The 13,801-nt window shown below is 41.9% G+C and overlaps 1 protein-coding gene across 5 annotated transcripts in view; it reads left to right on the top strand.

Moving 5' to 3' along the window:
* Positions 1-13,801, top strand: part of DDHD1 (DDHD domain containing 1) — an 84,069-nt gene that overhangs the window by 25,796 nt on the left and 44,472 nt on the right. For all 5 annotated transcript variants that reach the window (XM_075926219.2, XM_075926221.2, XM_075926220.2 and 2 more), the window contains 2 exons: positions 4,664-4,792; positions 6,765-6,912. In XM_075926219.2, coding sequence (XP_075782334.1) covers positions 4,664-4,792; positions 6,765-6,912 — 277 coding nt within the window. The remainder of the gene's footprint in view (positions 1-4,663; positions 4,793-6,764; positions 6,913-13,801) is intronic.

The following is a 13,801-nucleotide window of genomic DNA, read 5'->3' as shown; positions in this document are numbered from 1 at the left end:
CTGCTCTCCACTTAGGGCCTGGCTAGAAAGTCAAAGATGAACGGATGCTTTTCAAATATTTATTTGTAAAGGTATTTTCTGTAAGGGAACATAGTGCGTTCACATGTGATGGACTCCTACAATTCTAGTGAATATTAGTGGTCGTGCTACTTGCTGCTCATGGTGAAAACAGGCCTCAACCTTTAACATCATTGTTTTTACATACCGTGCTAAATATGCAGAGACATTTTGTTGCGCTTCTTGCTTTTTTACAATAGATGTGTATGTGACTCTTGGTTTCTCTTTGACAGTTGGGAAGAAACAAGGTGCCATTCAGTCTATACATTTTTGCAGAATAATGTAGTAGTAAATGTTGGGGGGGCTCATTCTCCCCATGTAGAAATAACCCAACTAATGTTAGTGGAAATGTGTGAAGTTTCTGTGGAATCCTTCCATTAAGAGAGCAGTTTTTATCCTAGGAAGAGGTCAAGGATTCTGCAAGCCCAAGTCACCATTTCTCCAAAAGCAAGAGACTTCCACAACACAGGCCTTGCCACTGCCCTGTTGCCTGACCCACACCCCAACTTGGTACACTGCCTAAACATAATGGTGTGTTTATATAAGGGTCATGTTTCCAAGTTGATCCCGAGCTTCTTCGGAGACTCATTTCAGCGTGATGTTCCATAGCATGAACCTTAGAAGCAGTGTCAGCGATCGCAGACTTGGCACGCAATAAATATGATTGTGGATTTTGGGAGGGAAGAATTCCACAGGGATATCTCAGAATATTGTCTGTCTCTGTCCCCAGCCCTCCTAACCTCCTGATCCTACTCAGAGCCACAAGTGCACGCACAGGGAATTCTGTGATGTCATGGTGAAGAATGACATGGCACCTCCTTTCCCTTCTCCATTCCAAATAGAGCATCCTGGACACAGTGCCATCTCTGCTCTTAGAAACAAAATGAGCATGGAATCTTTGAGATTACAGTGGCCAACTTTAAATGGAAGTATCATTCATTAATCTACTGAATGACTGAATAAAGTGGCCTTTTGCACATGCTAACGGTCATCTTAAATCCACGTACCTTCTCTTCATTTTTTTTCTGCCTCACTTTAGCATCAGATTAAAACTTCTCTGTGCTTTGGAGCCAATAATCCAGAGTAACTATGTAGTTTCACTTAATTGTTGCCAAAGCAGTTTTGTGCCATGGGTATGTTTTCATCCTCTTAATTAATTGCTAACCTTTCACTGATTTGATTTCTCAGACAGCGTGAGACCAAAAGTTAAGCAGCAGGAACGGGCATGAATGCTCATTCTTGTGAATCTGTTTTGTAATATAATTGACTTAAATGCTAAACTGCAGCCGTGGAGGCAGAATAGTTTTTAAGCTTACCCAGAATGAATTCTTGAAAGCTGAAAGAAATCCTCCTCAGTGACCTCAAATAGGAAATCGAGGATACCTCTTCCCCTGGCATAAAAAACCTGCTTTGCCTACGTTTAGGCCAGGCTTTTTATTGAGGACTGGTGATATTGCTAAATCAGACTTGTTTGGCTCAGGGTCATTGCTCTTTCCTCTCCTGAAAATGGATCTTCCTGCCTTAGGGTTTGTCTAGACTGGAATTATCTTTGATTTCACCCATTAGTGTACCTACTCAATAGTCTAAATCCCTGGGATAGACAAAGAAATCAAAGACTTTCATGTGGTAACCTCACTACCAGTTCTCTATTTTCTTATGTAACCCCTAATCTGGGTTGAAACCTCATCTTTGTTCCTATCCTGTTTTCTTGGGATGGGGGGGAATCAATTTAAATTTGTGCAAGAAAGCTTGTTTATAGAACTCGTTTTTTATTGCAGTCTGTCCATATGGGTGAAAGGTCTAAGGCCCCTCCCACAGTCAGGATCTGGCCCTCCACATATTGGCCTCTGGACAGGGGCCAGAGGAAATAGTCCCAGAGCTCATCAGGGCACTCAGGCAGTCTGCCTGCCTGCCTGCCATGGTCCCAGACACATCACTCGCAGAAGTGCCATAGCTGGAGGCTGCTAGCAAGTATCTCTCTGTGTACCCTTTGGGTAGAGGAGGGGCAGCAGGTCTTCATGTCTCCACCCGAAGCACCATCCTCACAGCTCCCATTGGCCAGAAACCAGCCAGTGAGAGCTGTGGGGAGATGCGGGGGTGCAGGAAGATCCGCTACTCTCCTTCCTCCAAGGGACGTGCAGAGATACACTTGCCGGCAGCTTTGAGCAGTGAGGGGCCACCATGGTATGCAGGTGGCCCTTGTGTTGCTGACCAGCAGTCACTTATGGTAAGCAAAAATTATTGCCCACCCTTGGTCAAAGGCCTTCCTAGACAACTTTCCACGTCCTTGTTTGTTTACATCCCATTTCTAAAGCATTTCGAAAACGTTTGTCACCCCATTCCCTAAAGTAAGGAAATAATTTGGAGTCTGTGCCATCTACTGGGTATGTGGAGTCTGGCTCCACCTACTGGATCAGTGTTTTACTGGCGCACTCTCCATCTCAAGCTCATGTTGACACTCCTTGTCCTCCTGTCCCTCTTGTGCGGACGCTGCTTTTCTCTCCCCCTTCCCCTCCCCCTCCTCCTCCTAGCTTCTCTTGCTCTAATTGTTGATCTGCCTATGATCTCTGCTGCAGTGCTGCATTCAGTCCAGATGGCAGACGGCTGTTGCCTCTGTCAGCCTCTTCCCTGTTCTCCTTTCGTGTTTCCAAGATTTCCTCTTCCTGCTGGTCTCTGCCAGTGGGCTGAATGTTCTTTCTCTAGTCCTCAGAGCAAGTCGTGACTAGACGTGTCTTTTTTTTTCCTTCAGGGTTGAGTTGCCTTCCTCTGTATATCTCAATTAGCTGGCTTTGTTGAGGTGTCCATAACTCATTTTACCATCTCTCTTTTCTCTCTTCCTTTCCTGAGAAGACAGATTTTTCTCTCTGCTATTTCTTTCTACACTTCTTGCTTTTGCTGCTGTTAGCACTTCACTGGGAATTCCCCAATGTCGTAGCTGCCACTGTATATGTCTGTTTCAGGATTAGCTACATCCTCACCATCCCTCAGCCTTCATCAAAGTTTTGGGCTTCCTGGCCACCTCTCTCAGATGGAGAGGCCTCTCTTTCCTTCCAGGCTTAGGGTGCAGTCCCTCTGTACCTCATTGTGATTTCCCCAGCAGGCCTAGTCCAGCAACCATGGTTGACCTTTCCCCATGGGCTGCAGCAGTGTGTGTGAATTACCAACCAGCTTTCATAATGCAAACTACATTTATTCTTAGGGCAAAAGCATTACAGAGGAAGCATATGGGAACTTTGTTTTCTGTACATTTAAAAAGCATACCAGGACTCGCCCATCTCATGGGGTGCTCATAATAATCCTAACCATTTCCACCCTTTCAGTAAAGGTTGGGGTCTCCTTAGGACCCAAAATCCTGTCTGTGTGTTGAATCAAAAAGAAGATCCTGTGTGATCCTGTTTAGGCTCAGAATTTTATATCTAATGTCCTTCCTTTGAATGTCTCTGAAAAGAACTGTTGGAACCAGTATATGCAGACCACCCCTGGAGGTGGTACTCTTCTGGGGCTGTTTGTTATCCTAGGGATTAAAGCAATCCCCCCTCCACACCCTGGTAACTCTTCTCCACATCCCACAGAATAGCCTACAATCACTGGCCCATGAAGATACATAACTGTTCATAACGTAATAAGGTATGGCTCTAAAGTCATTGCATATAGCTGTAATATCGGTTGCAGTTAGCGCTCAACGTTCAGTGCTAGTAATGGATCCATGAAATAATGTTCATTATTACTACTATTTATTATTTGTATTATCCCATTTTAATCCAGCCCACTGCCCACCCCACTGGGACTCTTCAGCATGGAGCAGCCCTGGCTCTCTGTGCTGAGGGGGAGGCTTCGCGTGCTGCTCCTGCCCCCAGCACAATCTCTCAGCCTCAGAGAGGCACATGGAGCAGCCAGCCACTTTGAGCTTGGTGCTGCAGCAGGCAGGGAGCCTGCTTGAGGGTCCTGCAGGGTTGCTGGCCAGGAGCCACCTCCATAGAAAAGTGCAGCCTTTGACCACTTTCCAAAATCTTGGCGTGGACTCTCATAAAAAAAAAAAAAAATTTCCCATCCCTGCCATAGCACCTAAGAGCTGTAAAAACGGTGAAAAAATATGGCATGAGTATAAAGGCTTACCTAAGGCTTGAGTTGATATGGGCACAATTGTACACCTACCACTGCATTGTTTTGGGACATGAATATATCACGGCTCCCTGATGTCTCAGTGGTGCGGCTATCAGCCAACACTTTCTTCTTGTAGGTATAGATCTTAATTTTTGTGTTTGCTCCTGGAAAGCTTTGTAGCATTCGTGTGTGTGCGCGTACATGCTAAGTGTATTCTTCATTAGGGAGACTCTACTCTACTCTTCCTCACCCCACCCCCAAAATAAAAGGGAGTGGGGGGATTTCTAAGAGGAACTGCCCAATTTTCACAGCTTGGTAGATCCACAATATATTTCAAGGTAAGAAGAAATAACTTTATATATGAATGCAAACAGAAACCTAGTGTTCAGACGTGCCTTTGTGCATCTCTCTCTTATCTGGCTTTTGAAAGCCAAATTTTTGGGTGTAGTTTTTTATATATATATATAATTTTAAATTCAAGGTTTATTCCTTTTTGCTGCAGCTGTTCACAGTTTAAAGTTGAGTCGCAACCACGTGGACTGGCACAACGTAGATGAAGTATATCTTTACAGCGATGCAACAACATCTAAAATTGCAAGAACTGTTACGCAGAAATTGGGATTTTCCAAAGGTAATACTTCTCAGAATTTGTAAATAATTTTGTAACTATTAATGCCTTAATTTTTTTTTATTATTATTTTTTTTTTTTACTTAATGCTGTGAGAAGAACATTCCAGGTTCCATCCATTATCAAGTTTGAAATTTTTGATACATAGTTAATTTTTGTCATTGCAGTTTTATGAGGGAATAATTCTAAGGTCTTATTACATTGCCAGGAACATTTGTAATGAAGTATAAAACAGATTTACAAGCACCTTATTACCAAATAACTGATATGGTTTCATATAACATTAAAAAGAACCTTAAGATTGCAAAGTAAAGCATTCACAAGTTAAAGAAAAGAATGAATGTTTTCTGTGCAACCTTAATTTGACACCCTCCCCCATGTAGGTACTACAGTGGTCTTTCATTACATGATTACATACTGTTTTCTTTCTGACTGGACTCCTGACTCATTCACTGCACAGAATGTCCCTGCTGTAGGGATGTGTAAGTTCTAGAGCAAAGGAGGCTGATGTCCATAGGACTCTGACTCATTTTGTTGCTGTAATTGAAAGATGTGTGTTAAATGAGACAGGAGATTCACCAAGTGAAAGGTGAAGGCAGGTGATTGCTGCCCTGGATAGTTGGATTCTTTTCCTGCCCCAGCGGGTTCTTTTATTATTCTGGGCAAGTTGCCTAAACCAAAATGTGCACAGGTGGCCACCATGTGTCCTTATTTTCTGAATGTCTGGGGTCTGTTTTACAAAAGAAGTGAATGGAGCTTGGCCCTGAACACAAAAAGTACTACAAAATGCTAAGAACACTGCAAAATCAGAGCCTAAGCATCTCCAATTGGGCAACCAAAACTAGTTGATAGTTTTGGCTTTCCTTTCTGTGCCTCAGTCCTCCAAGTATAACATAGGGATAGGAAACGTTCAGATCACATCAGATGTGATTTTGTGTAGAAAAGGCCTAGCAAAAATGGAGATTACAGGTTGAACCACTTGAGTGTCCAGTGCCGAACCAGAGAATTTGCTGAACTACGGGAGGTCATTTAAGTGTAAATTACTGCTAAATAACAGCACAGAGCACTGAGAGCCAGGACTAGAGGCTGTAAACAAACTTTATGGGACCATAGGATACTTGGCCACACCCATGATAAGTGGACATCTGGCTAACTAAAATCATGATGGACCACGGATGTTGCCAGTCTAGAGAGGTTCAGTATGTATTCTGAAAATAACACGCTGCATTGGAACTAATCCTTTCTGCTTATTGATATCTGCTACCCAAAACAGGACATGGATCTTCCAAAAGCTGGGGGCGAGATAGCCCTGACTTATTCAGCTGGAAGTATAATTCAGGCATTTTTTCAGATAGACTGAGTTTGCAGAGTTCCTGGCTAGAGCTGTGTGGAGGAGACATTTGTTTCACAAAGGATTTCAGGATTCCAATTCAGAACAAACCTTAAACATTTTGAAATTTTCAGCTCCGTTCATGGATGAAGGAGGGACTTGTGTATCAGTCATGGTGATGATACTTTCTTGCCCATTGTTCAGAAAAGATTTTGCCAAGAATCTTTACGTATACTGACCACTGAAGATGTGTTGTAGAACTAGAGGAAACGTAATGATTAACTTTTTATATGCTTAAGTTATCTGTATTACAAAATGAATAGTGCATTATTCAGCTGCTTTACATTTGTTTTCCAAAACAGCTGTGAAATTAGCAAAATCCTCACTGGCAATGACATGAGTAACTAATCAGTGTCATGGAAATTGTGTATCCAGATCTGTTAGGCCACTTTGAAAATCTGTGTATTGTGTGTGCTGATTTTTGAAAATGTTTTATTTGCAAAATATCATTTGCAATCTTCCAGTTTGAAGCAGGTTCCTCTTCTACTAGTCCCGCCTCTTGTAGTGTATATAGAGGTGTCATACTTCATGAAATAAAACTGTGATCCAGAATAATGTGGGGTTTTTTTGTTTTTGTTCCTACAGCTTCAAGTAGTGGGACCAGGCTTCATAGAGGCTATGTAGAAGAAGCTACATTAGAAGACAAGCCATCGCAAACTACTCACATTGTGTTTGTTGTGCATGGTATTGGGCAGAAAATGGACCAAGGAAGGATAATCAAAAACACAGCTATGTGAGTACTTTATTATATGTGCAATAGCAATTCTAACATTAATATGAGGCTCTAATAGACATATCAGGACTCTGCTGACATAAATCAAGTAGTTTATAAATGACAGCCGAGCATTCAGTGTCATTTTCCCTGGGGCCATCTCAGATGTGCTTTTCTCTGGGGCCATTTATTTTAATACTGTGGATGTGCAAATGTTCACTGCACTTTTTAAACTTTAGTGCCTAGTTAGAGCAGTGCCTGGGAGAAGCCCAAGATTTTAAGGTTATGTCTGCACTACAACCTATGTCAGTATAACTTATGTTGCTCAGGGATGTGAATATCTCTCCCCCTCCCCCCGAGTGACATAAGTTATGATGACATAAGTGGTCAACAGTGCTGTGTTGACAGTGGAGCGTTTTCCCAGCAAAATATAACTTAAGCCATTTATGGAGGTGGTTGGTTTATGCTGATAGGAGAGCTATTTCCCACTGGCATAAAGTGTATTCACTAGACACATTTCACTGGTGCTGCACTGTTCGTAGAGACATGGCCTGTTTAGTCCTGGGGGAAGGGCAGAGGATTTCTAGAACTGGAGGTTACCGGCTTACTTGGTCAGGTAAGGAGAGAGGTTCCCTTGCTTCATATCAGCAGGAGTATCATTGTGTCCTTGACTGGCAGAATAGTAGGTGAGCTTGAAGGGATCTTGGCGTGGAGAAGGAGTATAAGGAATCAGTCTGGGTGTTGTCGCTGACATTAGAGGGCCAAGATTATTCTGCGTAGAGATGTGCTGGAATGGGAAGCGCTTATCCAAAGCTCACTAATGACAGCCAGACCTTTCCTTAAGCATCTTTTGATGAAACTGGTGAGGGAATGTTATGAATTTGTGGAGATGTTGAAGTGTATGTACACACGCTCATTGACAGTCAGACTTGCTGTGGTCAGTGGTAGCCGATTTCATGACTCTTCCCTGGTCTATGAAGGCTGGGCCTAAAATCATCTATTGTGAATGGGTTATCAGCATTTTGTCTCTTCAAAAAGTGTACTTGACTGTTCAAGCATGTTGTGCCTCATCTATTCTAAAAGTGAAAGTGCAGTTTTGTATTAGTCTGATGTGGCAGCTCAGTATAATACTGAGGGATCCATGTGAGAAATGAGTAGAGGAGTCTTTTTAAGGGAAGAGTGTAAGATTGGTTTGCTTATTAAAGGTTTCATTTAGTTTGGTAATAAAAATGTAATAGCAGAAGCCTCAGAACTTGTTTTCCTGGCCAGTCTAATAATTTAGCTGAGATTCCCAGACATAATTTTGTAATCAAGCTTGAGCTCATGGGCTCTGGGAAGATCTTTGGAGAAGCTAGGTTTCCGCTATGTTCAAGGGCTGTTGGGCATGAGGGAGAGACATGTTTGGGACTCAGAAAACTGATGCATGGAATTTCAGTTTGGGGGGCTCTTTGCTAGACAACATAAAAAAATGTTGTGGAGTCTTAGTGTTGGGTAAAATCACATTTATTTTAATAATTTCATTTCATAGAAAGATAAGGCTAGAAGGGACCTCGAGAGGAGTCCAACCCTCTGCACTTAAGCAGGATTAAAGTACACCAAGGGACTAGCTCTGACAGGTGTTTAACCAGTTTTTAAACTTTTAATGACGATTTAGAATATGGACATGATAGTTATGGTTTAGTGAAAAGCATGAACCCACACAGATAGGAGTTTTTGTCATTATCGTTTTTCTGAGTGAGCTTGTTCAAGAACATTGTAATCATCTGGCTTCATCCATGTAGCCATTAACGAGGCATACAATGGATATTTGTGCTGACATTTTTGCACAAATGAGTCACCTTGGTTTGTGCTCGATTAGAAACACAAAGGTAGGTGAAATCAGGTATTGCCTACTGTAAAAAGACGAAGTAGACAAAGAAATATTGTAAGAGTGTCCGGGTTTTAAAGACAAAAGTGTGGAGGAGGGTGGTGATAAAGGGGAAATAGTCCAATATCCCTTCCTTTTAAATGGGTGTGGCTCAAAAGGAATCTCTGTCTGCAGCCATGCTCTGTGCACACTATAGGCAGACAACAGGCCTGTTAGAACAGCACAGAGGGTTGTCACTCTGAGTGGCGATCTTCCCTTTGCTGCATGAAACGTGGAGCTCATCATCCATCTCAGACCTGGCTGGCGGTGGCCCCTCTGTAGAGTTCGGGGTACGTTATAGAGATAGGGTGCAGGAGCGGGTAGGTCAGTGGCCAAGCCTTTACCAGAGAGTACACACACACTGTTTCTCTACAGCCCTGCAGATAATCACCAACAAGCCTAATACGACCTCAGATTGTATCATTTCCCATAAGTCTTCCCTCGGGAGCATCCCAAATATGCTGCAACTATAAAAGGACTCTGTGGAGATGGTTCCAATGAAATTAGGGAGGAGATGTTCCTTGGGTCCACCACAAACATTTTTGGTCCCCACAGGATTGTTTCTTTGGGTGGTAGCTGGGTTGCTCCCCCCCCCTTTTTTTTAAAGAGCCAGGGAGAAAGGTACCACCCCATCTTTTTTTGAATGGGTTGATGTTGGCGATCTCCACAAGGAGATTTCTTCCTCAAGAGCATCCTTCTATGAGTTTTGCCATTGTGGGAGCTGGAGGATGATCTTGGCAGAAATATAAATTATAACTTCTGCTTATATCTGGTATGCCTTTCTATAAATCTCCTCTATTTTTATTTTTAAGTCAGATTCAATCTACACCTCTGCTCATGGTTTAAAAAAAGCAGCCTTACTGCTCAGGTTTTTTTGAATTTCTGTTTTTAAAAGTTTCGAGTTTTTTTCACACTGATCTATTTAGAGGATGTTTTAGCTGTAGATTATGGATGGGTCAAGGCTCCTGTAGTGTGCTCTATTTTCAAGTCACTGACTCTGACAGTAGTTACCATTGCTTGGTTAGGTGGTGTTCATTGCAAAGGTCAAAAGAAAATTCAACTTTATAAAGTTGGTTTTAAAAGTTATGTATGTATTGCAGTAAAATATGGAGTGCAATCTTGTCTTTGTTTTGTGAGTTGCTCAAAGGCAATGCTGATGGGAGTCATCTTGAAAATGGCTAGATAGGTTATAGATCACAGAATCCTACAACTGGAAGAGACCTCGAGAGGTCATTGAGTCCAGTCCCCTGCCCTCATGGCAGGACCAAGCACTGTCTAGAAAGTCACTGTCAATGGAAAGCAGTTCCAAATAAAATAGTCTTCTGAAAGATATGTGGCATGATGTATCTGTTAACTTTTTTTCTCGCTGTAATATTTAAACACGTTTCTTATCTAAATGTAGCACAGTAGCTAACACAACAAGCTGTTACTGTCAAAGCTGATATTAGCTACAAAACTAATGTAAGAAAGGACAATATTTTGTGCTCAGGTAGAATAATTATTCACTTAAACAAAATATTGCAATATGTTCTGTCTGGGTAGCATAGAAGATTAGATTTTTATTGCTTATGTAGGAAAATGTTAAAGGTTTCTGATTTCATAAAGATAGTTATTGGCATAATTTTATTATGTGGTTTGCATGGTAACACTGGATTACACTGCAAAGATGTGAGACTGTAAAGATGTTCTTTAATATTGTCTTTCTGGAAAATTCATCCCACCTGTTTTTGGATCTCCTAAGATTCCCTGTGACCCAACCTTTCTCTTCCTGGGATTTTAATCTTGAAAAATCCTAAATAAGGAAAATAAATCTGTTATCCTGTTAATTTGCCTACACAACTTTTTGGGCCTCTTTGGATGGATATTTTTGTGTTTTGTTCTTTTAGATTAGTACCTGCTCATAGTGTTCAGTTTTGCTGAAGCTGACAATGGCTCTTGCTCTTTTAGGGTAGTAGTTTTTTCCCTTGGGCCTATTAACTGGCATTTTTCCCCCTCAGGAAAAATTGTATTTTATCTTGATTATTTCTAATTTTTGCAGGTTGCTTCATTCCCGAATTTAACTTTTTCAGAATTTTGATGACCTTTTTTTGTCTACATTTGGCAATTTTACTGAGAGAACTATTCTGGAATAAATTTTCCAGAATTGTTATTTTGGTAGATTTCCAGGTGTTAATTACTTGGATCAAAGAGACATTGTGTACCTGGTATGTTTTTCTTCTATCCCTTGAAACAACTTAAGTACATCAAGGATGCTGTCAGTTTTAAATTTTCATTTTGGCTTGACAGGACTTCTGATAGTTGTCTGTCTTTCATAAGGACAACTCGACCTTCACTGGTAGCTTCATTTAAATTTCCCTTTTTAACTGAGATATTCAGATAGTTAATGGTGTTTTAAGGTTCTCAACTGGGGATTGTCTTGCAGACTCAATGAAGTGAAATGTTTGGTACTTAAGCTCTAGTAAAGCTAATCAGGATCTAATTGTCAGTAAAGTGGAAAAAATGATAGCAGATGAGAAAAGCCTCTTAACTAGTTAAAAGTTCTTCCAGTTCATCTTAGAATGTCCACTGCAGCTGGTACTGAACAGTGTTTCCCACATAATTTTAAATGCTTTCATGAAATTGTATATTAGATATCTAATGCATAACTGCATGATATAAACTAGGGATGTCGATGAGTAGTCAACTAGACGATTAACCGACCAGCCTAGGCTCATCGATTAATTTTGTCTACTACTCGCATTTCCAGACCCCCTTACAGAGGCAGCAAGAGGGGGGAACAGAAGCCGGTGCTGGGGAAACCAGCTTAAAAGCTAGTTCCCCCGCAACACCAGCTCTTTGGTGGTGCCTACCCCCACGCACGCTGTTGACTCTTAGAAGCAGTAGTGCAGGGGAGCTGCTGCGAGGCCCACTGTCCTCTCAGCAGCAGCCCTTGTCCGCGGGGGGTCCGAGCTCCCCATGGACAGAGGGAGCTGGTTTTTAAACTGGCTCCCCTGCCATCCACACTGCTGCCTCTGATACAGAGGCAGAAGCACAGGTTGGCAGGGGGCTCCCTGGTTGCGGGGCTAGGAGCACACTCACTGCCAGCCTCACCCCCTGGGCCTATTGAATAATCGCGTACCTGCAAAGATTTCATGCAGTTACACAGCTATTCAAATACCCGCTATCTAACATCCCTAATATAAACCAAGAAGGAGCAGGGGCATTTTAAGTTACATATATTTTCCGCATTACATTTTAGCCACATTAATTCAGTTTATCCTACACTGTCCGTTTCTGTCCACTACTGAAAAGTATTCTTTAACTGATGTGTGAGAGGAACCTGATGTACTGCATGAAGAATCTCTGAGGAAGTATTGGAGCAAACTTACTTGATTAAATAATGAATGACTAGGTTTCAAACTTTTTGGAAAGTGGAGCTTTCTATGCAAAATCTGCTTTTTAATGTTTTGGTTTTGAAAGAACTGCCAAAAGTGAAAAAATATTCCTGGTCAGTAATTTCATTTCTCACAATGAAAGCTTCGTTAATCTGGACAGTCTATATTAAGGATAATTTCCCTGAGTGGTTAGAATTTTACAGGATGTGTATTAGACAGTAAATCCTGAGGAGACCAAAACACATTGGGGGAGAAAATTTACTAATAAAATAAACTGGATATAGTCGGCTTCCACTCTCCCTTTATTTCTTGTTGTAGTCAGATGCCTCTCATGCTGTCACTTGGACTCATGGTGCACGTCTACACTGCAGGAAAGACTGATGCTGCTACTGTTGATCTTCCGGGGTTTTATTTAGCGGGTCTAGTGAAGACATGCTAAATTGAACTCAGAGGGCACCTCCATTTGCACCAGTGTTCTTGCTCCTCAGGAGGAGTAAAGGAAGCCAACAGGGTTATTTGCTTCCATCGACCTCCTGCTGTGTAGACAGTGATTTAAGATGCGTTGATTCCACCTACCCATTTAATGTAGCTGAAGTTGCATATCTTAGGTTGACTTCTGCTCCAGGGTAGATCAAGCCATGGAGAGCCACAGTTCAGTCCCAGTGGAAACCTACAAGAGAAAATTTCAGAATGCCTTGGAAGGTTGCTTAGATAGGATTCAGATTGTGTTCTCTGCGCCCAATCATCCACATTCACTTGTAGGACTTAGAGTAGAAGCTTTTCTGGACATTACAAGTAGGTTGATTAGATCTCTAGAATATCTATATTGCTGAGGACTTATGCCTTCAAAATGTTAAATTTCATCTCTGCAAACTGAGGTGATCAAATGGCCTTTAATGAAGGACACTTTTGAAGATTAGTAGAATCAGTGATGGTCATCGCCACTTCTCTCATTCTGAAAATTACTTAGACCTATCAAGAAGCCTTTGTCTCCAGCAAAGTAAATGCTTATTGATGTGTCTACTAAAATACTTTTTTAAAAATCCTTTCTGTTAGAGTCATTGAAAACGGCATCTGGTGACCAGAACAGATTTCTTCAGATGGTAGAACAAGAACTAGAAATGTTCACTTGCATTTTTTTATAAAGTTATTTTTATTAGTAGTAGTGTTGGTTTTGGATTAGGGTAGTGGCTGGAGTCCACACACCAACTTTGCTAGTCACTGTGCAGACGTGTCGCAGACAGGCATCTCCTGTCCCCAAAAGCTTGCAATCTAAATGTAAGATGAGAGAACAGGTGAACACCACAAACAGAAGGGGGGAGCACAAGGTCAATGAGACTATTCTGATCCTCATGCAAGTTAGCCTAGCTGCGTGAGTCCAAGCTCCCCTGTCCCCTTAGATTCCGAGTTCAAGTGATCAGCCCAAAATGCTGCCCTTCCTGCGGTGTCTACATTGTTGACTTTAGTGTGCAAACTCCAGTGGAGCTAGCTGCAAATCTGTCTGCTGGGGTAGGGTGGTGCGCGCACCCAAATGAGCCAGGTATTTCACTTCCTTGGCCTTTTCTAGCATTCCTTTCTCCACCAGCCAGTCAGCCAGATAGTGGAAACACAACCAAGAACAGTAGAAGTC

The sequence above is a fragment of the Pelodiscus sinensis genome, chromosome 5, assembly GCF_052426305.1.
Source record: "Pelodiscus sinensis isolate ZL-2025 chromosome 5, ASM5242630v1, whole genome shotgun sequence".
Lineage (NCBI taxonomy): Eukaryota > Metazoa > Chordata > Testudines > Trionychidae > Pelodiscus > Pelodiscus sinensis.
The sequence above is the reverse complement of the archived record's forward strand: the minus strand, read 5'-3'. Positions and strand labels throughout refer to the sequence as shown.